At 39.8% G+C, this 24,569-nt stretch overlaps 1 protein-coding gene across 6 annotated transcripts in view; it reads left to right on the top strand.

Moving 5' to 3' along the window:
* The window catches only part of phldb2b (pleckstrin homology-like domain, family B, member 2b), a 36,975-nt gene extending 13,458 nt beyond the window's left edge, over positions 1 to 23,517 (top strand). For 2 of the 6 annotated variants that reach the window (XM_028004855.1, XM_028004859.1), the window contains 20 exons: positions 1,660 to 1,779; positions 3,584 to 3,765; positions 4,041 to 5,255; positions 8,361 to 8,738; positions 9,544 to 9,705; positions 9,884 to 10,021; positions 11,141 to 11,269; positions 12,740 to 12,895; positions 12,981 to 13,091; positions 13,177 to 13,251; positions 13,720 to 13,872; positions 14,030 to 14,251; positions 15,549 to 15,692; positions 15,805 to 15,904; positions 16,920 to 17,070; positions 19,586 to 19,676; positions 19,836 to 19,982; positions 20,983 to 21,202; positions 21,372 to 21,457; positions 21,606 to 23,517. In XM_028004855.1, coding sequence (XP_027860656.1) covers positions 1,660 to 1,779; positions 3,584 to 3,765; positions 4,041 to 5,255; positions 8,361 to 8,738; positions 9,544 to 9,705; positions 9,884 to 10,021; positions 11,141 to 11,269; positions 12,740 to 12,895; positions 12,981 to 13,091; positions 13,177 to 13,251; positions 13,720 to 13,872; positions 14,030 to 14,251; positions 15,549 to 15,692; positions 15,805 to 15,904; positions 16,920 to 17,070; positions 19,586 to 19,676; positions 19,836 to 19,982; positions 20,983 to 21,202; positions 21,372 to 21,457; positions 21,606 to 21,746 — 4,121 coding nt within the window. In that variant the 3' untranslated portion in view covers positions 21,747 to 23,517. Of the gene's footprint in view, positions 1 to 1,518; positions 1,579 to 1,659; positions 1,780 to 3,583; positions 3,766 to 4,040; positions 5,256 to 8,360; positions 8,739 to 9,543; positions 9,706 to 9,883; positions 10,022 to 11,140; positions 11,270 to 12,739; positions 12,896 to 12,980; positions 13,092 to 13,176; positions 13,252 to 13,719; positions 13,873 to 14,029; positions 14,252 to 15,548; positions 15,693 to 15,804; positions 15,905 to 16,919; positions 17,071 to 19,585; positions 19,677 to 19,835; positions 19,983 to 20,982; positions 21,203 to 21,371; positions 21,458 to 21,605 lie in introns of all 6 variants that reach the window. The other 4 variants (XM_028004860.1, XM_028004856.1, XM_028004857.1 and 1 more) reach the window with 4 other exon arrangements.
* The last annotated feature ends 1,052 nt before the right edge of the window (positions 23,518 to 24,569 follow it).

Below are 24,569 nucleotides of genomic sequence, written 5' to 3'. Positions count from 1 at the left end.
AACATTTCTTTCTTTAGTGTGTGTGGCGTTTGCTCCATCTCAGCACTGCATTCAGGTCTCCCTCTGTGCTAAGAAGTACAACTTTGAAGGTAGAGGGGGGAAAAGTGCTGTCCAAGGCAGAGTGTGGCAGATAGAACCGCTTGGATTTAATGAAGGTAAAAATGCATTCACTCACTTTTAACCTGGAGTCGAGGCTGTGAGTGGGAATAAGAACAGAGTAAATGTAAGACGCTGACAAAAAAAAAAAAAAGAGTAAGGAAAATAACTTTGACATTTTTCCATGGAGTCTTTTTCCATTCGCCCTCTTGTTATCCCCCTCCTGCCTCAGTGTGGTGTCTGACTTCAGATCTAAGGAATCTGATGTAACGGAGCTGTTTCGGAGGTGCCTTCTCAGCCCTTTACACATGTGCGAACATTATGGGGTTTTACAGGCTTACCTAAATCTTCTGTCCTCAGCAAAACTGGCGAGTAAATCATGGAGAAAAAGTTGCAGACAAAAGCAAAGTTGATACATTGGTTCTTTTTGTGTTGAATAACGCTTAAGTCTCTTTAAGTGTCAGCCCTGCTGTTTTTCTGCGGCCATGCGATGTATTTGGACAGCTGTGGCTGGCTGTGTATTACAGAGGTTGCGACCCTGACATCTTGTTTAATACCTGGCCCTCTCCGCCTAATTGATGGCCAGAGCAAACACTGTGGGACTGGGATGGCTAGCTGTGTGCGAGCATGAGCAGGAGAGAGTCTGGCTGTGAATAAATATTCCAAGCTTATTTGAATTTGAAGCCAACTTGTGCCTCTGAACTCATTACAGTATACAGATTTATTTCCTGAAAAGATTTTGTTTTGTCTATTTATCTGATTATGTACTTTACTCTTTATAGCTAATTAGTTTGCTTTTACTCACTATAAGCTCTCCTCCAGTAGATCCTGCAGAGAATCTGATGAATGCATCCCTATACCTTCCTTCCTCCAGTTTATTGTTCTTACTTGAAAACTCAAAACAGCTACAACTCAGCTTCTGTGACTCATTGGCTTATGGTTTAAAGACTAACAAACAGTACCACATAATTACAAAGTGTAAGGAAAAAGATTTGTGGCTTTCAAAAAAGCTTTGTCACCTACTGAGACATGGTAGGTTTACCAAAACTGACAGGTCAGAGCAAGGAGAGCATTAATCAGAGAAACAGCTAAGAGGCCTATAGTAACTATTGAATAGCTTCTGAGATCCAAAGCTTAGCTCAAGCAAAAACATTCCTACCGATTTTGAGAGATCGGTAGGAAGAAAACCGACATTGTTAAAAGAACGGCATAAGAATTCCCATTTGCAGTTTGTTGCAAGCCATCGAAAGTGAACACTGTTCACCTTACTGTGAAACATAGAAGTGGCAGTATTACACTGTTTGGTGACAAGGACGCTGGTCAGAATTATTGGCTAAATACAGGCCAGTCCAGGAATCTTGAATACAAAAACCTCAGATATTTTTCGACTGTGTTAAAAATCATTTGTTTTCTACTTTGCAGGTTTGGACCACTTTACGTTGGTCTTTCATGCGAAATTCCAATAAAGTTCCAAGTTTAAATGTAAAAAAAAAAGTGAAAAAGTTAAAGAATCCATTTTTTCATGGCATTCTAGGCATTTATTTTGTTATGTTTTTCTTATAGGATATTCCCTGTGTCTGGGTAAGTCCTACTACTTCCGATTCAACCATCCTGCAGAGGCCAGCAGAATGAAGAGCATGCTTCCACAAAAGAGCCCAGTGTCAGCTTTAGCCTACAACACAGGTACTAACACAGAAGATTGGCGATGAAAGTTGTAAAACCTTTCCCTGAACCAAAACTGCTGTTGAGCCCCTGCTTGTATTTCTGTTTCCTCTCTTTCTTTTGAACCTTCACTCTCTCTTAAACCATTTGGTCCATTTTAAACGCTTCCATCATCCCTGCATTTCTTGTTTAGAACATACACATATGCAATCATTAACTGAATACTCGAGTGCATTTAAATCTAAGCAAAAATTTTACCTTTCCAAAGCATTGGAATGTTTTTCTCATCTGGTAACTCGGTTGCCTTGGTGAGACAGCTGGATTTTAGTGTCTCCTCAGAGATTGATTGGCACAAGGTGTGTGAGCCATCGTCAGTGGAATCCCTTATCTTTTTAACCTGAGGCACAAGCTTTACACACACACCGACAAAGCTGTTTTTGCTTTGAGCTATGACTACTGCCTGCAGCATCCAGTGTGTTAAGAGTCTTATTCTGACATGTGAACTCTAAGGGGAAGACTCCTACACAAAGCAAGAATAGCTGGGGCACATCAAGTGGAGAGTTATTAAGATAAAAGCGGGTTGTTGCACACCACCGCCACAGCTCTGTTTTAAATCTGCCCATGTATGGACACAAACTGCATGTGTGTGTGAGGTTCTAGGTCTTATGACATCTCATGATGTCTTTCATTTTCTGCCCCATTTCTCAACACCATGTCAAGTTTTAACGGTTTCCCACACGGACACATTTTATGTTGCTATTTTTTGTCCTTTTGACCTTTTAGATATTTTAGCTTCTGCTTTGAAGTTCTTCAACCAGGCTTACAACAATCATCTTTCCTGGATAGAGAAACACTTTTTATTTTGCTCTAGCAGATCCACAGTTCTGGGTTGAAGGAAAATGTTTCTGCCAGCATGTGTGCGTGTGTGTTTTTGAGTAAATGTGGCATTAAAACACTGGGTGGTCTAAGCTTAAGATCGTAATAGCTTCTTTTCCACATAAAACCACAGAAGCTTTAAAAAAGATGGGCAGGTTTTGCTACCTCACCTAATATGTTTTCACCTGCACAGTCGATGGCTGGATATTTAAGTCTAGTTTTGGGCAGTTTTTACTGTGCATCAAACTAGGACTATAAGTCAAACATACCTCTGATGATCCTGCAAAAAAAAGACTTTTTTGGCATAGAGTTACGTTGAGAAAGAAGGAAGTAGAACAGACTCAGTTGAGGTTTGGGGAAAGACCTTCAAAGACTCTGCTGCAAGTCCTTAAAATAAAAAGCCTTTGGAAAGGGTGCTGGTGGTGAGGAGGGGATCTTTTTAGGGCACTCTACAATAGTTTGTGGGCCTTTTCATTAACCAAAATCCCATTCCAAGCAACTCCACTCAAGTTAAACTGTTTATTTTGGATCTAATAGACAATTCTTGTGTGTGTGCACTTCCACACTAAATCCAAATGTGTGTGCGAGTCAAATCCTATACTTAGATTCTCCCTTCCATTTGTGGATTATTTTGACTTAATGGGCTCTGATAAAAGTCTTAACTTTTGACTACCTGTGAATTCAAGTAGACATACAAGCTTTCTCCTTTGGTTTTTCTTCTTTCTTTTTCTCATTCAGCACTTTTGTCCTTATTTAGCCTCAAATTCTTTTACAAAAAGGATTACAATTACAACTTCTCTTTTATTTTTTTATTTTCTTAGTTCCATAACGTACCAAATATTTGCACATTGTTCCAATTTGCCTGGTCGTTTTTCCTCATCTCTATCTAATTTAGTCTGTTTCCTATGAACTTGTCTGTTCACCTGTTAATTCATATCTTTTCTTGCAGATTATCTAAAGTTCAGCAGTGACTACAGTCATGCAGTCGGAGGCAGTGGTAGCGCTAGAGGGATGCGATCAGCCTCTGAGCTCCGGGATTTGATGGACACCCTGCAACGCAAGAAAATAGCCCTGGAAAACAGCCTGAGAGCCAATGGGAATGCTAACCCCTCCTATTTTAGTGTCACACAGGTCAGCACTGCTTCAAGTCCAACACATGGTTTATTATCCTTGTACAGAATGCTTTCATAGACTTTAGGAAGTTTGTTTGGTTATCCTTGATATCCGCTTTATCCTAAAAAAAACCCCATCATTTTCTCACTAGTAGTGAAAACAATGATTGCTCTTAGGGGTTTGGATATTATCCCGGATGTTTTACTTGTGTCACTGAAAACAGAAGAAATTCTTGTACCTTGTCATTTTTTTACAAGTTTATGAGGGTCTTATTTTTTTTCCCTTTTTTTCAGTCTCCTCCCACCACACCCACTTCCAGTCCTGCCATGTCTTCATCAGCCTATCAGGGCACCTATCAGGAACAGGCAAGGCGTTTCTACAGCTCTGATCGTCCACCCGTCTCTTTGAAATCTGGTTCCCATCTTCCCCCTGGACGGCGGTCCGACCCTTTGACCTCCTCTCGTGGTTCTGTCAGCCGCAGTCAGGACAACCGTGGCATTTCAGACAGTCGACGACTGAACAATCCAGGCTCCTCCCCTTTATTGACCACATGGAACGGCGGAGGTTCTTCCACTTCTGTTGCCAGTAGCGATAACGTTCACCTCTCTGTTCCTCCCTCTTCTACATCCCGCGCTCCGTCAGCGGGAGGTGCTGCCAGCATGCCTTCAAGCCCGCGATTGGGTCGGCGTACCTATGGGAACCAAGATCCATCACCCACCATTCGAACCAGGAAATATTCAGCCGGGTCACTCAGCGGCCTTATGACTGGAGGACATAGCCGATCACTGCCACGTCTTTGTCCTTCCCCTTCTCCTCGAGGTGAAAGCAGTGGAATGCTGCACTTATCGACGCTCCCACAGAGACAGGCCAATATGAATGGGAGTTACAAAATAGGCAAGGAGTCTTTCAGCCACAATCCAAATGCCAACCCTGAATACAGCCACAGCTCCACTAACTCATTCCAGCAAGTATCTAGCAAGAATCACATCCAGACCAATACTCAGGGTGAAGGCGTTGTGTCTATTTCTCTTTCCTCCCCTAAAAACTCGTCCTCCTCCACTTATTCCACTACTGCCCCACCAGATGTGACAATCCCATCCAAAGCAGGGGGCTCTTCTTCTCCAAGAGTTGCCAAAAAACTCAGCCTAACCTCCACCAGCTCAATGGGCTCAATCAGCTCCACAAAATCCAGCCATCCTGAAGAAGAATTTAACTGCACCCAAGGACTGTGTGGAGTTATTGAGAGGTCCTTGGGGGAAGATGGACAAGTTGGAAGCCTGGAGATGGGACTTGGGGAAACAAGGGCTTCATTTGGGAAGGCGGGGACGGATCATGGGACGGGCTTTGGTGAGAGGAGACAGTCGTTTGGAAAGGCAGGAGTGGCTCCACCTGGGGGTTTTAGGGAAAGAAGGGGAAGTATTAGCTCTCTTAGTGGGAAGGAAGAATTGACGGATTATCACCATAGACAGAAAGAGGAGCGACTTCGTGAGCAGGAGGTGGAGAGACTGGTAAGTTGCAAAGTGTTCGTCTGTTAGGTTGTCTATATTTACTGTAAGTGATAAGATGTTTATTTTTGTTGCTGTTGTCTAATTACCAGTATATGTTTGAGATGCAGCTAAAAAAAACCCCAAAAGCAGTTGGTGACCATAATAACACTCTTCGTTGTGGACTCTGTTACTGAAGGGTCCAGCATGTTTGAACTGTTGAAGTGTGGTCTCGTGGTTTTGCGATGTTTGTTTTTGCACAAACCCTTCACGGTCCACAAGACACATCGAACCAAGCTCCTCTGAAACACCTTCGTTGCAGTGGACATCATGGTGTTTTCTCATATGTGTGGTTTACCACAGAATTGTAAACACAGCGTTTATAGCAGAGAAGAACAACTATTATGAGTTCAAAAGTTTGGAGGATGAGAACAATGATTGACAAGTTGGAAAATCAAATTCTATTTTCCATGTTATCGGGAAAAAACAGAACGGAAGGCCTTGGTGAGAAACTCTTCCATTGCTTTGGATCAGAACTGAGCAGGTGGAGTTTAGTATTTCAGTATGTACTTCCTTGCAGACTTAAACAATTGCTCCTCAAGACTGCCTATTCTGCTCTCTGACTGAAAAAGCAGAATTCTGTCTATCAGTGCAACTTAAAGAGCTTTCCTACCTTGATAGATAGTCAGAAGACTGGTTCATGAAAGTTGAGTAGCTCTGTTTTTCACATATAAACACCCATGAAATTCAGACCAGTCACACAGCAGTTTCACATACAGCGAAAAGGTCACCAAGGGCGTCGTGACAAGAAGGGGGGGACAACATGAGGCTGAGAACAAAATTTTCCTCAAGCAACTGACAATGAGAACTGATTTCGGAAGATCAACTCGACCACTGTGGTCCTGTGAGTCTTTGACAAGAGTTTCAAGAGGATAATTTCTGTAAATCAGCCATGCTCACTGATGGGTTCTGTGCTCCTAAAATGACGGCTCTGAAGAAAAAAGGACGGTTGTGTTAAAAGTCATCACTGACAGTGGAAGCGTGGAATGCACATGCTCACAAATGGTCTTCAGAAATCAAGTTAGCATAGGAATGCTTGCCTCCAGAATAGCATTGTCTTTGGCCTCTCAAACATACTCTCCCAGGGAGCTTAACGCGCACACACACACACATAGTGAGGTTTACCACTCAACAGATGCTTATGGCAGTTAGCCTGCACTAACAGGACTATTCTTAACCTTATGCTTGAATTGTGTGTGTATGTGTGTAAATGTTGATGGTTGTTTATGTCAGTCATCTGGAGGTCCGCCCAGAGCGGTTTCAACCACTGAGTAGCCACAGAGCCCAACATTTAGATGTGGGTCAGGGAAACCAAGATTACAGACTTAGAGTAGCAGGTGGATAAGCACACAAATGCATAGCACATAATAATAAGTGTGATCATAGAGTTATTGCTTCTCTGTCTATATACATCTCTCATACGATGTCATATTTCACTAACTTAGATGAAATAAATAGATTTTAGAATTATTAAACACTTCACTTCTTTTTTGGAAAGAGACAGAGCTCATATTCTAAGAGAGCTGCCTTCAAATTAAAATGGCAACAACTTACTCTTTGGTTACTCACTGATGTAATCACTTTACCAGCATGACCAGTATTTGTTGGTATTAAATCAAAAGATTGTGGACATAAAAAAACCCGAAATACGATTACAGATTCATAAGTTTCTATTAATTGATGCATGTGGGAACTGGGAAGAGCCATTAACAGGATTTTAGTTCTTCCTAAGGCTCAACATTGAAAATCATCTGTAATCATCTTAACTTTTCCTGCCATCTAGTGGTTATTTTTATAAACTGCAACTAGAAATGTGGAGCTCTTGATACTCTACAATAAATTAAGTGTTCACTTCATGTTATTGAACTCTTAAGTAGTTCTAACTTCCAAGCATTATTTGTATATTTACATGAGCTTTAGCCAGGGGTGTTACTACTACTTGCTTTTTGGACCGAGTAAGCATAAATCAATAAAATTTATTTCCAAATCTTTTCCACTTTACATGATATCAAGGTTACATTGATCTCAGATCAACATCATTTTATAGTGTCTATCTTTTGAATCAATCAGTGTGACAAACTGGTGTATACTCTTTATCTCAGGTTGTGCTGTCACATTAAACATTAGAAATGGCTCAGTGTGGTTCTATTGATATACAATAGAAAAACAAGCTACACTCAAAGGTTAATAATTTGTTAATAGTTGTTCTGAAAAGAATTGCAATCTCTACAAAATATGTTTAGTGCTGTTTTCATCCAATGAGAATGTTTCTCCTAAAGCCTGTTGACTTCTACTTGAAGTTGAATATCTCAACACTTGCACTTCCCCATCCTCACAAATTATTTCTAGATGATATTATCCTTGAACGTGTTTTGTTTCCTCTGTGGCATTACAGACATTCCTGTGTTTTGGGCGATGTCTTGTTTCCCCGCACGCTTCCGATCGGATCTGACAGCTGTCCACCTCCTCATTAAATCACTTGGTCTCTCGCTGTTACTCGCATACACACCAAGTCTTAATTCTTTCTCCCTCCTCTGTTTACTTGTAATATTACCTATGCAGACCTGCATTGGGGCTCATGGGCTTCTCTGTCTAGGGATTATAGAGCGAGGGGGTCGTTTTGACTCTTCACAGCTTCCGTAGGTCGACACTTATAGCTGCGCTGGCAATAACAACAGTAGGAGGGGAACTCTTGCTGTGAGCATACTAACTGAGAGAAGATTCTCTTCTTTTATTTTAAATATGTTTTATTTAGCTATATGTTGTTAAAAATAGATGAAAAGAACCGTACTGAGTTCAAAATACAAAATAATAATCAGACTGGAACTGGAGCCATAATTTCTGGAATGCTTCCCCAGGTAATCCTTGTTATCAAAGTGGAACTTAAGAATTGTAGCCATAATCATCATGTAATTTATATGTAAAGGTTATGTAAAACAGTTTCTTGTATGTTCTGCATCTTTTATTTTGGAAACAACATGATTATCCTTTTCATGAATAATAGAAGGATCTAATTTGCACATCCTGTGTCTCATTTAACCGACGTGTGTATTTGTGTGGTTGTTTCAGGAGCGACAGCGTCTAGAAACCATCTTGTCTCTTTGCTCGGAACTCGGGCGTGCCGAAAGGGACGGAGGGGGGCCGGCACCGAATTCCACGTCGGCGGTTGCGGATCTCCAGAAGATCAACCAGGAGCTAGAGAAGCTCCAAGTGAACGATGATGATGACGACACGCCGTCTGTGTTTTCAGACTCTTCAGCTGTTAACGGGATTCCAGGGAGCGGTCACATGACCTCCCCGGGATCAGAGAACGGTTACTTTGACGACGACCTGCAGATGCGGCGGAGGTGCAGCAGCGGACACAGAGACTACAGGGCCGAATCACCGGCAGTCAGCCTACGAAGCTTTGCTCCATCACCCTCATCAAGATCTCTGAGGACAAATGAGGTATCGATTAAATATTTTATTCAAACTGTCAGTTGTTTGGGTGATTTTGAGATCATTTTGTGCCAATATTTGTATGTTGTTTACCTTTCAAATCCTGAATTTCTTCAATATAATTCATTATTATCCTATTCCTTGACAAAAATCTGAGTGAAACAGCAAAATACATTCACTATAAATCCTGACATCAATCCTTCTGTTGTGGTAAAATCATGTGTTTATGGGGTGCATTGTGCGTGGATCAGCTTTATTCACCTAGATTATTATTTATGAAGTGTTTATGCTTTCCACTGTCTCTGTGGGAAGCATGAAAGTAACAAGGTTGCTTGTTGAAATACTTGGAAAAGGGTTGATACCATTTGTGTCCACAGATGGGGGATATTTACAGCTCATTTATTAGATTAGCGCAAGTCAAGTGTTACCATTTTAAATTGACAGCTGCTGCCTGTGTCAGTGGGTTTGTATGTATAGAATTAATTCATTTGAAAAACAAAAAGAAAACAGGAACATATCTATATTTTGCAATATTCTATTGTAAGCAATGTCTATTATTAAAATTACAAAAAAATTATTGTGTGAGTTTTTAAAATTTTATTTCAGATTTTCTCTTTCTATTGCGTGTTTCTTTGATTTTGCATTGTACATGAATGTAGTTTATTTTTCTATTTTACTTATTTGCATTGATATGGACTGCAACTAATTTTGTTCCACTTGCTTATGTAGTGGCAATATAAATTCTGTTCCATTTTTAAAGTTTAACATTGAAGTTTTGTGTTTAAATGAGTTCAATTAGTTATGTTTTTACCAGTCTGCAGAGGATTCAGCTTCCTGCCTAGGGCAAGACTCAATGCCTTCAGAGGAGGAAGTGAGGCATGCAGAGGAGGAGAGAATTCAGGTGTTGAACAACATTGAGGAGCTGGAACAAAAAATCAAGGACCTGGACAACCAAATGGAGGAATCTGCCCGAGAGGTAGCTGACAGCTAAATCTGGCAATTAGATTTGTTTGCATTCTTTTCAAAAGACATAAAACCTTGTTCTTTCTATTTCTTTGTCATTTTGTCGTGTTAAAATGTTTTATCCAAGAAAGAGTAGCCAGAACATGTCTTCAATATGAAACTCCGGAACTAGTCCGATTTATTTCCTAAAGGTGGAAGTCGAGCGAGCGCTGGTCGAAGCGGAGCAAGAGTCGGAAGTAGATGCTCTGCAGCGGGAGAAAGAAGCTTTAGATGAACTTCACAGCAAGATGGAAGACCTGGAGACAAAGTCCCAACAGGAAAAAGAAAAGGTACAAGTCTTCACTTTGAAACCATATAACCGTCTTGAAATATGATTTTATATTCTGGTAAGTGATAGTGATGCAGATGCAAATCTTGTTACCTTAGTGTAAGTTCTGGAGAAGTTTTCAGCCTTTTAACAGTTGACAGAATTTTAACCATGGAATATAATCTTACAAATATATAGGCAGCGCAGAGACTCATACGTTCAGGGTCATGTGAGTAACCGGAAGGTGTTAATCCTTCTCATGCTTTCTCTGCTCCAAATATATATCTGCTAATACTACCCAGGATGCATCACCAGAGCTATTCTGTCTCACACACTACTGCAGGAAATCTACAAATATACACAAGGGTGTCACTTTTTTTCTTAGACTCCCATATGGTTGCACTGATGGGGAAAATGTGGAAATTGCTAGATGAACAGATGGAATTTATATTTGAGATTTTATATTTAAACATGAGTATAAAGCAAAATTAGGGTTTGTTGTGTTCATTCCTTCCACCTGAGTAAAATGTTTACACAGCTGCAGTCAGGAAAACGAACGAGAAAGAGAAAGACAGAGGAATCAATCAGAAACTGTTTGGAAAACTGCAGGTCAGAAATAAAGTTGAGTGCTTGTACATATTTGGGTGGCTGTTTTGTGTCTTGTATACAAAGAAAGGAGCCCCAATGTGCCAGTTAATCCTCTGCTCAACCATCCCTTATGTCCTTGTTTCCATTCCCACCCATTCCTTCGATCATTGTCATGCAAACAAACTTGACAAAAGGCAGGACACCAATCTGTTGCAACGTTTATCCTACTCCCACATACCACCTCCCCGTTCCCTGTAACCAGCGCTCCATTACTCTGCCAGAGTTTTTTTTTTTCTCCTCCGTGCCCTCTGCCCCCCGCCCTTCATATAGGCTAGTGTTACTGACTTTAAAACCATGATAACTAACTGGCCTCCTGCAAGTACCCACTAACTCAGCCATCCTCTCTCTGTCCTGCGTGTGTATGTGTTCTTGTCTTTGTTTCTTTTTATATATATATATATATATGTACACATGCACAAATGTGTACATGGTGTCCGTGTTGTTGCGTGGGAATGTGCGTACATGTACACATATGGAAACATGCGTGTACCAGGCGTGTGAGTTGCTGCAGGCAGAAAGGGACAGAGTAGAGAGGTTGGCTCAGATTGTGTGTGAGCAGCGCTCCCAGCTGGACAGCTGCCCTGAAGCCACCAAGGAGCCCCTACAGGAGCAGCTAGCCAGGGTCAGTACACACACACATGCACACCCCCACACACACGCACATACTGCCACAGCTCTGTACAGTGCCATGCAAAAGTATTCTTGCAGCTTGAACTTTTCTATATTTTGCAACATTGGAACTATGAACTTTAATTGTGAAGTAGAGGGAAAATGAGAAATGATTCATAAATTTTTTATTATTTAAAATTAGAAAAATGTGGTATACATATCCATGCATCCCTTTTACTCTTATACCCCCAAATAAAATCCATTACAACCACTGTCTTCAGGAGGATCTGCATTAAGCATTTATAGCCTGGCTGTTCTTCTCAGATGCATCCCATGAAATATTACTGAACTAGGGTTATTTTTGCAACAGCACACAAATTCACACCAACCTTTTGCATATTTTTATCAAAAATACAAAATATATATATATATTTTTAAAAGCTTATCATTTTCCATCTATTTCATACATTCCCATTAAGGTTTCTGGTTGTAACATTTAACAAATGTAAAATGTTCAAGAGTTGGGAATAAATTGCAGAGCACTTTCTTTCCTTGTTGTTTCAGCCAATTATTTTGTTTTATGGAAGAAGATAAAAAGCATGCAACGGCAGCATTAAACACAGATCAGTTCATGCAGCAGTGTGGCATTAACTAGAACATGAATGTGGGAAAGTGTTTGCAGGGTGGACTGGAAAAGGCACGGGATGCTGGCATACTTTATTATGCATGTAGAAATCTGCACTTCTTCAGCTAAATCACCCCAGCTTCTCTATGGACTCACTCAAGCTGTCTTCCATTCAAGTTCTCGATTGCTACTGAATAGCTCTGTTTATTTCTGCTACTGCTACATGCTATTAAACTGATTAGATCTTTTAAGGTTCTAAAATAGCAAGGGTGAAAGACCAGTTTGGGCATAGAATATTAGCTTTAATTTTTTATGTTTTAATTACAGCAATTCCTTGTTTAAAATTACAAGCCTGATAGGGATTTTGTTTTTGCTTTGTTTATCAATGAGTGCCTAAATGTTTCTAATGTTTTGCATGTGAAGTCAAGTAGCCATGGGTCAGTGTCTGCATGACTGGTAAATGTTCATGAAAGTCGAATATGTCTTTTTCTGTTTTGCATGCATTTGTTTTGTTTCACTAAAGTTTTTTGCTGAGATCTTATATCACATAAGTACGATCTTTCAGAACAACACGTGTGTCAGTCTGTAATACCTAATGTATACGTCTGACATATTTTACACCTATTTTGTTATCGTCTTTAAAAGTTTATTAAAACTATATGCATTTTTTTGCAAATAGTTTTTCCAATGCTAAAGAAGGTCAGACAGAATATATACAAAAACTTAACTTAAATACACTGAATGCTTGCTTAATTTTCTATAATTTTAAACACATGGCACATTATTGGTTTTAGTGATTTGATTCCTAGACTCACTGGGTTTTACTCCTTCATTGTCTTTTCTTATTGTGCGCATTAGGACTGTGAGGTACTTGAGGCAGAGACAAAGCGCTTCGAGGACCTGGAGTTCCAGCAGCTGGAAAAGGAGAGCAGGCAGGACGAGGAGAAGGAGACCCATACACAAGAACTTCTCCGAGAGGTTGCCGACTACCAGCGCAGCACCGTCACTCGCAAGGTGACACTTCTCATTTTTATGGAACCTAAAGAGTTGCTTGAATGTGACTGATCCGAGGCTTGTGTTTTTGTGTTCCTCCTTTAAGGAGCGACTCTTAGCTCTGAAGAAGCAAGCAGAGCAGATAACGGAGCAGGCTCAGAGAGAAAAGGAGAGCTTTCTGAAGGAGAGGAGCAACCTTGAAGTGATGCTGCGAAGAGTATGACGATACCCATTTTTGGATCCCTTCCAGACAGGAGACATTTAGTGCAAGGTCTAAGTTTCTATTTTTTTTTTTCTGTTAGGAAAAGGAAAGCCTTTCAACACTGGAAAGAAAATACGCTGACCTCACTGGTGGCCGGAGTTTCTCTCTAAGAGAGGTAGGTTGACTGACAGCGAGCAGACTGGATGTGACTCCTTAAGGCTCTAGACGTGGATAAACTCTGCCCTGATTTAGTCATTCGGATCTTCTTCTCTGCTTGTTAGGCTACAGCTTCTTTAGCCGATGTGTGTCAGTCCTTTCTTTGCAATGTATTTCTCAAGAAGGCTAAGGTACTCCTGTCTTGTTGGAGTCTGCCGTGTTTCCTCCTTTTCCTTTTGACTTGATCTCCAGTCTCCATAACAATCTCAGTGAATAATAATCTCTTTTTATTAATGCTGAAATGATATTGACTGTCTGTTCTGATATGTATGGTAACTACCATGTGTGTAAGTAACTTTTTTTGCTGCCAAGTTGTGCAACATATTAACAACTAATTTCTATGTTTGCATTGGTAATGTGACTCACTCACTTCTCGCTATGCCTCACCCATTCTCTTTCCTCTATTTCTCCTCATAATACCCTCCAGGGCTATGTCACTGTCAGTGAAATCAATGAGCTTTACTCACAGCTTGGGCAGGACCCTAACCCTGCCTCTGCCCCTTCTCTGGTCAAAATGACCCCCGAGTCTGAGGTAAACCTTTCCCCGGAGGAAGACTCCACAAAGCCAACGGAGGATGAGGTGTGTGGAGTCATGTGACCGTTGTCTGTTTTTGCAGTGTGTGGTTTAGTAGACCAGCAGATGATGAGAGTATTCTCCTCTTCCCACATTTATTCTTCATTGTCTTTTTCTCATGCTCAGTTTCTGTATCTTATAGTGTTTGTTTTTCTTTTTAAAGCTCTGTCACTCTTCTTTATCAGCCGACTGTCACTGCTCTTCCTCCTCCTCCTCTTCTTCTCCTTCTTCTTCTTCTTCTGCCCACGTCAATGCTCGTCCCCTCCCAAAAACTCCCTCTGTGCACTGGCCAGAGAACATGGTAACTTATCGAGACCCCTCCCCTCTTCCCGACTCTCCCCCACCTCCTCTTCCTGTCAAAAACCATCATCAGCGACACAGGCAGGTAACGTGTGTGTGGTTATGTGTGTATTGTTGCCTATAGTTGATATGTCCATCCATCCATCCATTTTCTGTTCACCCTTGTCCCTAGAGGGGTCGGGAGGGTTGCTGGTGCCTATCTCCAGCTACGTTCCGGGCGGGAGGCGGGGTACACCCCGGACAGGTCGCCAGTCTGTCGCAGGGCAACACAGAGACATACAGGACAAACAACCATGCACACACACACTCACACCTAGGGAGAATTTAGAGAAACCAATTGACCTTACAGTCATGTTTTTGGACTGTGGGAGGAAGCCGGAGTACCCGGAGAGAACCCACGCATGCACAGGGAGAACATGCAAACTCCATGCAGAAAGACCCCGGCCGGGAATCGAACCCAGGACCTCCTTGCTGCAAGGCAACAGTGCTACCAACTGCGCCACTGTGCAGCCTAGTTGATATGTGCTTGTGACAAAAGTTTTTGAGACTTAAAGAAGCTTCTATTTTTTATTCATAAACTCTAGTTTCGCTGAAGTTCCATAATATATTTTGAAGGGTTATATAGTGAAAGACAACAAATTAATACTAAGCACACATTTATAGTTTTGAGAATTGTGGCTGAGCCCACCGCCTTTGATGAGAGGCAATCCCACACGTCAGTGATCAAAGGATGCTTCACTTTATGACACAGGACCCATGGTAGCCTTAGACTTTTCTTCTCAAGCTTTTCCAAACAGTCTGAAGGGATCTTTATTAGAGAAAGTTATTCTACCCCTGTCTTACTTCAGAAATAGCCTCTTTTTTTACCTGTCTTGACAGGGTCATCTTCTGAAGGTCACCACCTCACACAGAAAACTGCAAATTAGGGTTTTCTGATTAAAAACGAACTAATTGTATTGATCTCAGCAAATAATTGCATTTCATCTGATCACATTTTCTTACACACTAGATTCGGTCCAAATTGACAACCTTAATGTAAAACCGTAATTATTTATCAGTTTCAAAACTTTTGGCCACAGCTGTATTTAATGGCATATTCTTATTAATATTGTTGTTTTTATTTTTTTGTCTGTAATATTCTTATTCTATGCGCAATGTTTATGATACGCACATTGAACAGCAAAAACTGTTGTACAATAAGTACTTTAATCCCTGCCACCAGATGGCAGCAGAGTAAAACGCCTATGTCAAATTATTGCAAAGGGTAATTCTTCATGACATAAACAATAGCTTATCAGTTTTACTTCACTGTTTAAGTTAAATTCAACAATGAATAGTGAATTATCAATATGCAATTCTTCCCTTTCTGTCTGTTTAATTAGCATTTCCGTTTGCTGGAAGAGAGAAAGCGCTCTGAAAGGGAAAGTGGTTCACATCTGAGTGATACTTTACCCAGGAAGAAGAACATTCCCACTCTGAATAGCCAGTTCACATGCTCAACACTTGGGCGCAGCTATCAAACAAAGGTGCTCATATGTAAACTATACAATACAGTATTTTAATAAATTGTGAAGGAAAAATTTCACATTCAGTTATATTGAGGTTTCTTACTGTTGGAAACTGTTTTTGTTCCTCTAGTCCCACCAGCCTCTGGTACAAAGCTCAAGTTGTGGCAGTATTCTTCCCAGAATCCTCTCTCTGTCCAGCAAGGAGACTGAATCTCGTCGTCTACAGAAAGGTACAAACACATGAAGAGCATAACTAGAAACAACAAGCGTTAATTAAGTTATTGTATTCTGCTTCAGAGAAATTGAAGTTTGTACAAACTACCCTGGCATTTTGGCGACTTGTGGCTGGTAATCCTTTAGAAAATTCAAAGAAAAATTGCCCCAAGTTAAGGACTTATTCATAGGGGTTCGTGTTGGATGGCGTTTTGGGAATTCTCATTTTGTTCACCTGTTTATTCGAGATTTAGGATACTGAATGAAAGTCTGTGCAGGAGAGCTGCTTCTTGATTCTTTAGTAATCTAATAAAAACAGCTCAAAATTCCATTTACAAGAAACTTCCAGTCACTATTTGATCTCTTCTAACACTGACATTCACAATAATTTCTGTAAGCCATTACACCTCATTAGGAAAATATGTTCACTTCCCTTCGATTCAAATCATTCAAGTAAATACATCTAATGGGCTCTGCGCAAGTCGAAAGCAGCAGGTAGGTTCTGTGGCACCGTTTTGTTAATGGGATAAACAAATGTTCTTTTTTGTCTGTTTGCACTATAACTCTGCCTGTCTTCCTGGGAAGTGGCATGTGTATCTGGTCCCTCAGTCCCTTTGGTCCCTTGATCTGACTCATCTGATGGGTGGGTCTCCTGTGCGGCTCTGATGCTATCAGATTTTGTTTGTGTGTGCCTCTTCCTTCACCCAAAGACTGAGTTAGTCTCTCTTCAAAGGCTCTGCAGAGTCATTCTGTCATCGGCCCTCTATCAGAACGTATCCTGTTTTTGTCGACATATTTGAAGAGGCTACTTTTCTTACTTGTTTATTACAATTTTAAGTGTGATTAAGTCTTCTTGAGAACGTGCCACCGTGGCAGGTCTTTGTGATCCAAATTTAAAGCCATCTGGCCAAACTGTCCCAGATGAAACACCTGAGACAGGTATGCCGTTTGCACAAGAAGGGAAAGTAAGTACAAATAGCAGCAGCTAAGACGTTTGCTTTTCTCCGTGTGTCTGTTTGTCTGTGGGTTCAGGTCAGTCTGGCTCCCGAGCGGCTTCCCAGACTAATGTCTACCTCGATGCCTTCGGGTACCGTGAAAACCAGGCCTTTGACACGTTGAGTGTGGACAGCAGTGACTCCATTGAAACCAGCATCTCAGCTTGTTCGCCTGACAATGTCTCCAGGTAGGTTCGTGCTTGTGTTATTGTTGTATTTGCAGATACATTACAGTGGATACTGAGATAAAACAACACAGATTTTGTAAAGCTCTGACCTGCCAATGAAAATTTTACGGCTCAGTTACGGCACTAAAAGCAGCTAGAATAATTAAGTGTCTCTTCTCTGCAGAATTTCCAACAGCTTACATATCTTCTTTCAGCTCATCCCATGGAAGACAGAATTAGCCACAATCAAAAAGATAGAATGAAGCAACTTTGCTGAAATATATTAGATTAGATATCTGACACCAACTAATCCACGTTTAACACTATCAGTAGCATATTTTAATATTTTAAGCACCTCCTTGTTACTAAAAATAAATTCTGCCCTTGATTAAAATGTCCACACCAAAGAGCTTTGTGATCATCTGAACTTGATAGTCCTTAGGTCTGGTGCAGGATCCAACTAATTGCTCTTTAAGAAAAGTATAAAACAATATTTTTTGTTATATGTCAAATGGTGTAGCTATTGTTAAAAGACATACATTTCTAATTTGAGGACCAAACATTTAAAACTGTTAAAGAAGCAGGGGAACTGTGTTTGTAATATGAACCTCTGAATTTGGTGATCGGTGAGAAAGACGAGGAAAGTGTGTTAATGTAAAAAGCATGTTGGAAGGTTTTCCCGCCTTTCTTGTTCTCTCCTCGGAGAGTGGGATCTGTGCATTGTGTGTGTGTGTTGAGGGCTACTCTTGATTAGGGGTCTAGGCATCATGTTACGGAAAACATGAAGCTCTGTGAGACTCTGCATGTGTGCCATAACAGTCAACCCCTTCAGGTTGAAGCGACCTGAACAAAATGAATGGGGGTGGTGGTAGATTTTGGGCTTGAGCCCCCATCTGGCCTGAAACCATGTGTGCTTGCTCTCTCTCTTGCTCTGATTTACAACACTTGCATCCGTTCCTTTTTTTTTTTTTGCCTGTGTCTTGTTTCTCTGACTTCTGCAGTCGTGTTTCAGCAGATTTGAATCCATTTAGCAGAATGGATTCAAAACTGAAATCTTTCAGTTGGATTTAGCTTGATTTCTGTCGGATTGCGATCTACCTGCTCAGAGTGGACTGGACCTGTTTAAATTGAACCATAAGGAATGCTGTGGAATATGAACCTGTGTTGGACAAAACGCTTACTCTGGGACTTGGGAAATTGGTTTTTGTCTTCTTGTTTTTGATTCTAACTTCAACATGATGACTATGAGTACATTTCCCTCTCATCGATTAAGGTAGGATTTTTGTTAAGACAGGGCTGACTAAAGAAATAAGTGCTTCTGTGTTGCTGCTGCAACAAAACTGAAATGCTAAGAAAAACTTCTGAAGTTAATAACGCCATATAAAAAATTAATAATTTGAAAAGCTACTGCTACTTTAAGAAATACAGACTTTCTTAAATTTAACCTTAGTAAGGAGTTGATTTTTATTAGTTACAGGAAACCATTTTGTATCTAAAATTTCTTTACCAGCGTATAATTTAGGCAGATTTGACTTCAAACTGGAAATTTATTGATCTATTTTGGAAAAAAAAAAAAAAAGGTTGAAACTTGAGCGGGAAACAGGATTGCATGCTTTTATTTTTTCTACACTCTTCCTTCCCTCCCACTCAGTCTTCTTTTGTTATTTCTGTTACCGCTTTTCTCCCCCACATCTCCCTGGTTTGTGTATACCGAAGTCTAATGCGGACCATTCCTCTCAGCTATGTTATGACATCATCACACATCAACACGGAGTATCCATTTCCCTCTGGCTCCGGATTAAAGGAAACTGTAAATGTGCATGGAAGTTCATTACATATGTATTAATGCCATAAATCAATCTGCACTGTTTTATTGAGAGGGATCACCTCAGTTTTAGGAGGTCAAAAGTAAGTCTTTGTTACGTTAAGGATTTTTCGAGTTGGGATTAGCATAAGCTCCAGAAAATCAATGGAATTTACCTAATAAGGGATGGAAAGAGTGTCCATGCCTTTGCTTGACAGAAGAACAGATGGGCAAACATAATGTGAATCAGCGCAATTGAAAAAACAAACAATGGGTTTAAAGTCACAAAACCACACACAATAAAATACCTACTGAAATGCCTTTGATGTCTGTCAAGAATGCCTGTCATGTGCAGACCATCTGCAGACTAAGAGACTGAGGATAATTTATGCCTTGTGTTCTGCCAGAGAGAGAGAGAGAAAGATGGAACTGTCCTAAATTTCCTTGGCATCCTGTTTTCTCTGCCAGTGAACCTGTAAAATGAATAGACACAACATAAACAGGGAATAAACTGAATTATGAGAGAGAGAGAGAGTGCAGCTTTTGGGTTAGAAGACTAAACACAATTATTTTCAAGACTCAACGCTGTTGAGTCCAGAGTCTTTATCATTGTCTATAGAAATATTAATTGCTACTCATGTAAAAATACCTGTTTGGCTTTCTTTTAAACCAAGACATGATGTTTGTTTCACTTTGTTTCTGATGTGCAACTCATTTGTCTGTGGGTTGCAGCGCCAGTACTTCAAACATGGCCCGGCTAGAGGAGATGGAGCGCCTGCTGAGAGAGGCACAGGCTGAGAAGAACCGCCTCCTGGAGCACAAGGTGAGGCAGGCCATAAAAAATGTCCACTTATTTTCACTCCCGTTAATGCTTTAAACGAAGCAACACACTTGCTCACTTATATTCAGAAATATTTTACTTAGATTTATTATATCGAGGTTTATCCATATTTATATGTCCTCTTTTGTTATGGTCCCTAAGGAACGAGAAATGGAGATGCGCAAGCAGGCCTTGGAAGAGGAGAGGAGAAGGAGAGAGGACCTGGAAAAAAGACTACAGGAGGAGACAAGCAGACGTCAGAAACTCATCGATCGTGAAGTGAAGATGAGAGAGAAACAAAGGGCACAGGTGAAGAAGAAAGGAATAAATATGATCCTAAATCCTCTGGTTTTCCACCAAACACATAGTAATAAAAAAAATTATTATTTGCACATGTGGAACTGGTGCTACATGTGCACCAGTTCTCTGCACATGTAACTGTTTCTTATTTTGTATGTAAACCCTATTAGCTTTGGCCAGGCATGGAAGCTGCAAAAAAACAAAAGAAAACTGGTTAACTCTAAAATGGATTGCCATTTACTGAACAGACATTTTTATCATTTTTCACTCTGTATATGTTTGACATATACAGAGTGTATTGTATTTTAAATAATTTTTATCTTATCTGGAATAAGTCAGCACAGCTTTGGTTGACCTAAGTATTTCATCATTTGAACTAGAGATGAATAAAGGTTGCCCAGTGACTTTAAAACGCACAAAAAAAGTCCTTTACTCAAGAGTCAAATGGTATCTTTCTCTTATTTATTTGTGTATTTTTACTCCTTTTCTGTTTGAATGCATGTAATCCAAAGATTGGCTATCAGCTCGTAGAAATCGTGCTCACGCAGCACCAGCTATCTATGGTAATGGCATGTAACTGGAACACGTTTCATTTAGATTTTTCATCATTCCTAGATCTGAGCTCTGACTTCCCAGGCTCCATCGTTCCCCAAGAATTTATTTAATAGCTCCATTCAAAGAGTGGATGCACTGTGGAACAAATCAAAAGCATTTTAACCACAAAAACCAGCAACGGAGAACTTCCCAAAGTTCTCCGTTGTTGCAGCAAATAAAAGGATTATGCTGTTTTGATTTGATTTACATTTTAACTAATAGAAAGCCATTGTAGACAGACACAAAGCTTCTTTTTAGCCATAAAGACTGTTGACTATGGCTCCCCCAGTTTCTCCTTCTTCTGCACTTTTATGTTTGGCCACAAATGAAATACATTTGTGCAACTATTGTGAATTATATCATCCCTTCAAACAGCTCATTCCCTTACTGAGCTGTTCTCTCCTAACCTCTCCAGTCCCGGCCGCTGACTCGCTACCTGCCGGTGAGGAAGGACGACTTCGACCTGCGGGCTCACATTGAGTCAGCGGGTCACAACACAGACACCTGCTTCCACTTATCCATCTCGGAAAAGACTTGCCGAGGCTACCTGATCAAGATGGGAGGCAAGATCAAAACATGGAAGAAACGCTGGTTTGTCTTTGACCGCAACCGTCGCACTTTGTCCTACTATGCAGGTAGCTACAGAGAGCACGCTTATGCAGATGTATTTATGGTACTTTAAAGCTGCAATGATTAAAATTAATAACCAAACGTTGGTGGATGTCTTAAATCAAAGAAATTATACAGAGGTTTTCTTGACTCAATTTGTGTTTTGGCAATATTTCTGTAATTTCTCACCTACAGACAAACATGAGGCTAAGCTGAAAGGTGTGATTTACTTTCAAGCTATTGAAGAGGTGTATTATGACCATTTGAAAAGTGCACACAAGGTATGTGGTTACATTCATGTCTATCTATTGAATGCACCCTTGGCTTTGAGTAATTGATCTAACTGATCATTGTTCCTGAGCTTTTCTTTATTTTATTTCTTCTTTTTTTTTTAGCCGTTTCTCCTCATTTTAAACCATTTTCTTTCAGAGCCCGAACCCCTCCCTGACCTTCAGCGTTAAGACTCATGACAGGGTGTACTACATGGTGGCCCCCTCTCCCGAGGCCATGAGGATCTGGATGGATGTGATCGTCACCGGGGCAGAAGGATACACACAGTTCATGGTGTAGTGGCAGGCAGGGTTCCTGACTGTCAATGGGAATGTCTTGGGGTATTTGCCATTTGTGTGACCGACAGAGCATCATAAAATGCTCTTCATTCTGGCAGCTTAATTAAAATATAATATGCCCACTTATATGAAGTGGATTTGTGCTTCTCGTCATCACTTCTGCCTGAGATATATGAATGCAACATTGGAGACAGACGGGACCTGAGCAGGATCTTCTAAATATTATTACCTTTTAGGGTGGACCACTCATGTTGATCTGTGGACACATACAGGCTTATAATTACTACAATTTTATGCAAACTATACTTCATAAAAAAAAAAAAATCAGAAAACAAATACACAAGTCATTCTGAAAGGTACTGTGATTCACCACTCTGCCTTAAAGTGAATTTCAGCAGACCTCTTATGTAGGCCCAAGTATTAAGCATCTATTGAAAATGTTCTCTACCAGTGCCTATAGAGGAGAGCACAATATTTTCTAAAAAAAAAATAATAATAATAAATGTATAATCCATTGAAAAGACTGAACCCTAGTTCCAGTTGGAGTTGTATTTTACATCCTTCCTATCAAGACTATAACCCATCATCGATGAGCTTCATTTTCTGGTGCTCAGCCAAGACTTCAAAAGTGTTTTTCAAAATAATTTCTAAAACAAAATGGAAGAAACACTGGTAAAGAACTGCCTTTTTAACTTGTTTTATTGCTATGGCATTCTCAGGTCTGAACTGTGCAGTGCCCATGTCTACATATGATTATGAGTGTAACATACACATTAGGTAGATAGGTTTCTGTTTTGGGTGCACAGTATTAATAAAGGGCTCCCAATGTAGCTCCAAAGGTGCTATTGCTGTGTCATATTCCTTGGAACATCTTCACATAATACAAAACAAAACAAAAAAAAGCTTAGCATTCACCCAAACAAAGCTAATTTCTTTGTTTGTTTTTTTTGTTTTGATGATTTTTATTATTGTCCTTGGCTTCACAAGAGGATCACCATAGATCATCAAGTTTTATTTAACAAATAAAACTGGGTGACATGAGTCACGGAGCCACAAAACATCATTATATTTGTACAATTTTGCTGGAATGCTTTGGTTAATTTTTAAAATAATTGACAAGTGACCCTAATCTTCAACGCATGACATTTAGTTTAGTTTTTTTACGTGGCAGTATTTTTATATGTATACTTTCTGTATTTGTATTTATGAAGTGATCTTTAAAATCAGTGCCATGGGTTGAGTGTTTACTAAGATGTGAAGCAGACAAATCTATGGTACATTGTGCTACTTATAAAATCTGACTCATTATTGTGCTGCTTTTATCCACTAGCTTTCATTGCATGGCATTTATTACCAATAATTAAATGTTCTGTTTAAAATGATCGTGGTGATTATTAAAGCCAGTTTATAACATATATCTATGTTATGTAGCTTCTTACCGGTCACCTAGCTTTGCATTTTCTTGTTATTTTGTTGACCAAAGTTTATATCCAAGATATATAATGTATATGTGGTTTCTTTGCTGCTTTTAAAGTAGAAAAGTATCAGAAGAATAAAAATTTTTGTTTTAACATGATGGAACAAGGACATGGTCATGTGTATTGTCTAATTGAACTATTTCAGCAGAAGATTTCCAGAGCTTGATTTACACTATTAGTATACATTTTTTTATAAATATATACATGTTTGTATGTTGATTCCACCATATTTATCAAAGTATGTATATTAATTTTTGTATTTTCATATGAATAATAAATGATGTATCTATAGCATTTATGTTGTTTCTTTTTGACAAAATCATGTACAGCTGCTCTTCAAAACAGCCACCATGACTCTATTGTGAGAATGAAGTATAATGCTTGAAATACCCAATTATTAAACAAAGTCAAATGGAATCGTATACGATGAGAAATGCACAAAACACGAGCTTTAAATATACATAAACGCTTCACTTTTATTTGCAGTAATCGTTCTAGCTCTTCTCTGCTAGATAGTCTTTGCCGATTGCTCACAGTTTGGTTTTAAATTCCAACAAAAAGAACAGTTGTTGAACAAAAGACCTGGGTTGATGAACTAACGGGTTGCAGGTGTGGGGAGAGAGCAGAAGGCAGGCTGAGGAGAGAGAAAGAAATAGGAAGTGACACAGGGGGGCAAGGAAATTAATCCAACAAAATAACTAGACATAAGATATATAACAACTAGAGAACACAAGAAAAGGACTAGACACAAACACAAGTAGAATCACTGAGAATGAACTGAAGTAAAAATAGAAACGATGCATAACTAATAGGAAGAAGAAACACAAATAGTATTAAGATGTAAAACAAACTCAAATGGCCCAACATCCTGACATAAACTGAGTTTTTTTATTGTTGTTTTTTTAAAGAGAGTCACCCATTTGGTAAAGTAAAACCACTATCAGCTAACTTTCCAAAATTTTATGCAACTGCTAAGCATACTGAAGAACAACACACGTAATGTAATATTGAGGTCAGATCTCAATATTCATTGGGATATTCATTGAACATACATATTCATCCAAGTCTAGTGGCACAAACTTCGAGCACCTCCGTGTGCCACTAACCAGTACTGCATCACTTGAAATAAGGTTTTTGATTAAGTTTGATTCAAATGTAGTATTTTGAGGGGGGGGTTGCTGTACACTTCCACTCAGGCAGTGCGGATGATTTCTGATTTTCAGTAAAAAAAAAAAAAAACACCGATATAAAAAGAAAAAATTGTCCCCCCCCCCCCCCCCCCCCCCCCCAAAAAAACCCATTTAGTTATGTAAGCAAATAAAATAAGATGATTCCTTTACAAGAGA

Source organism: Xiphophorus couchianus, chromosome 21, assembly GCF_001444195.1.
Source record: "Xiphophorus couchianus chromosome 21, X_couchianus-1.0, whole genome shotgun sequence".
Classification (NCBI taxonomy): Eukaryota; Metazoa; Chordata; class Actinopteri; order Cyprinodontiformes; family Poeciliidae; genus Xiphophorus; species Xiphophorus couchianus.
This window is presented reverse-complemented; position numbering and strand designations above follow the sequence as displayed.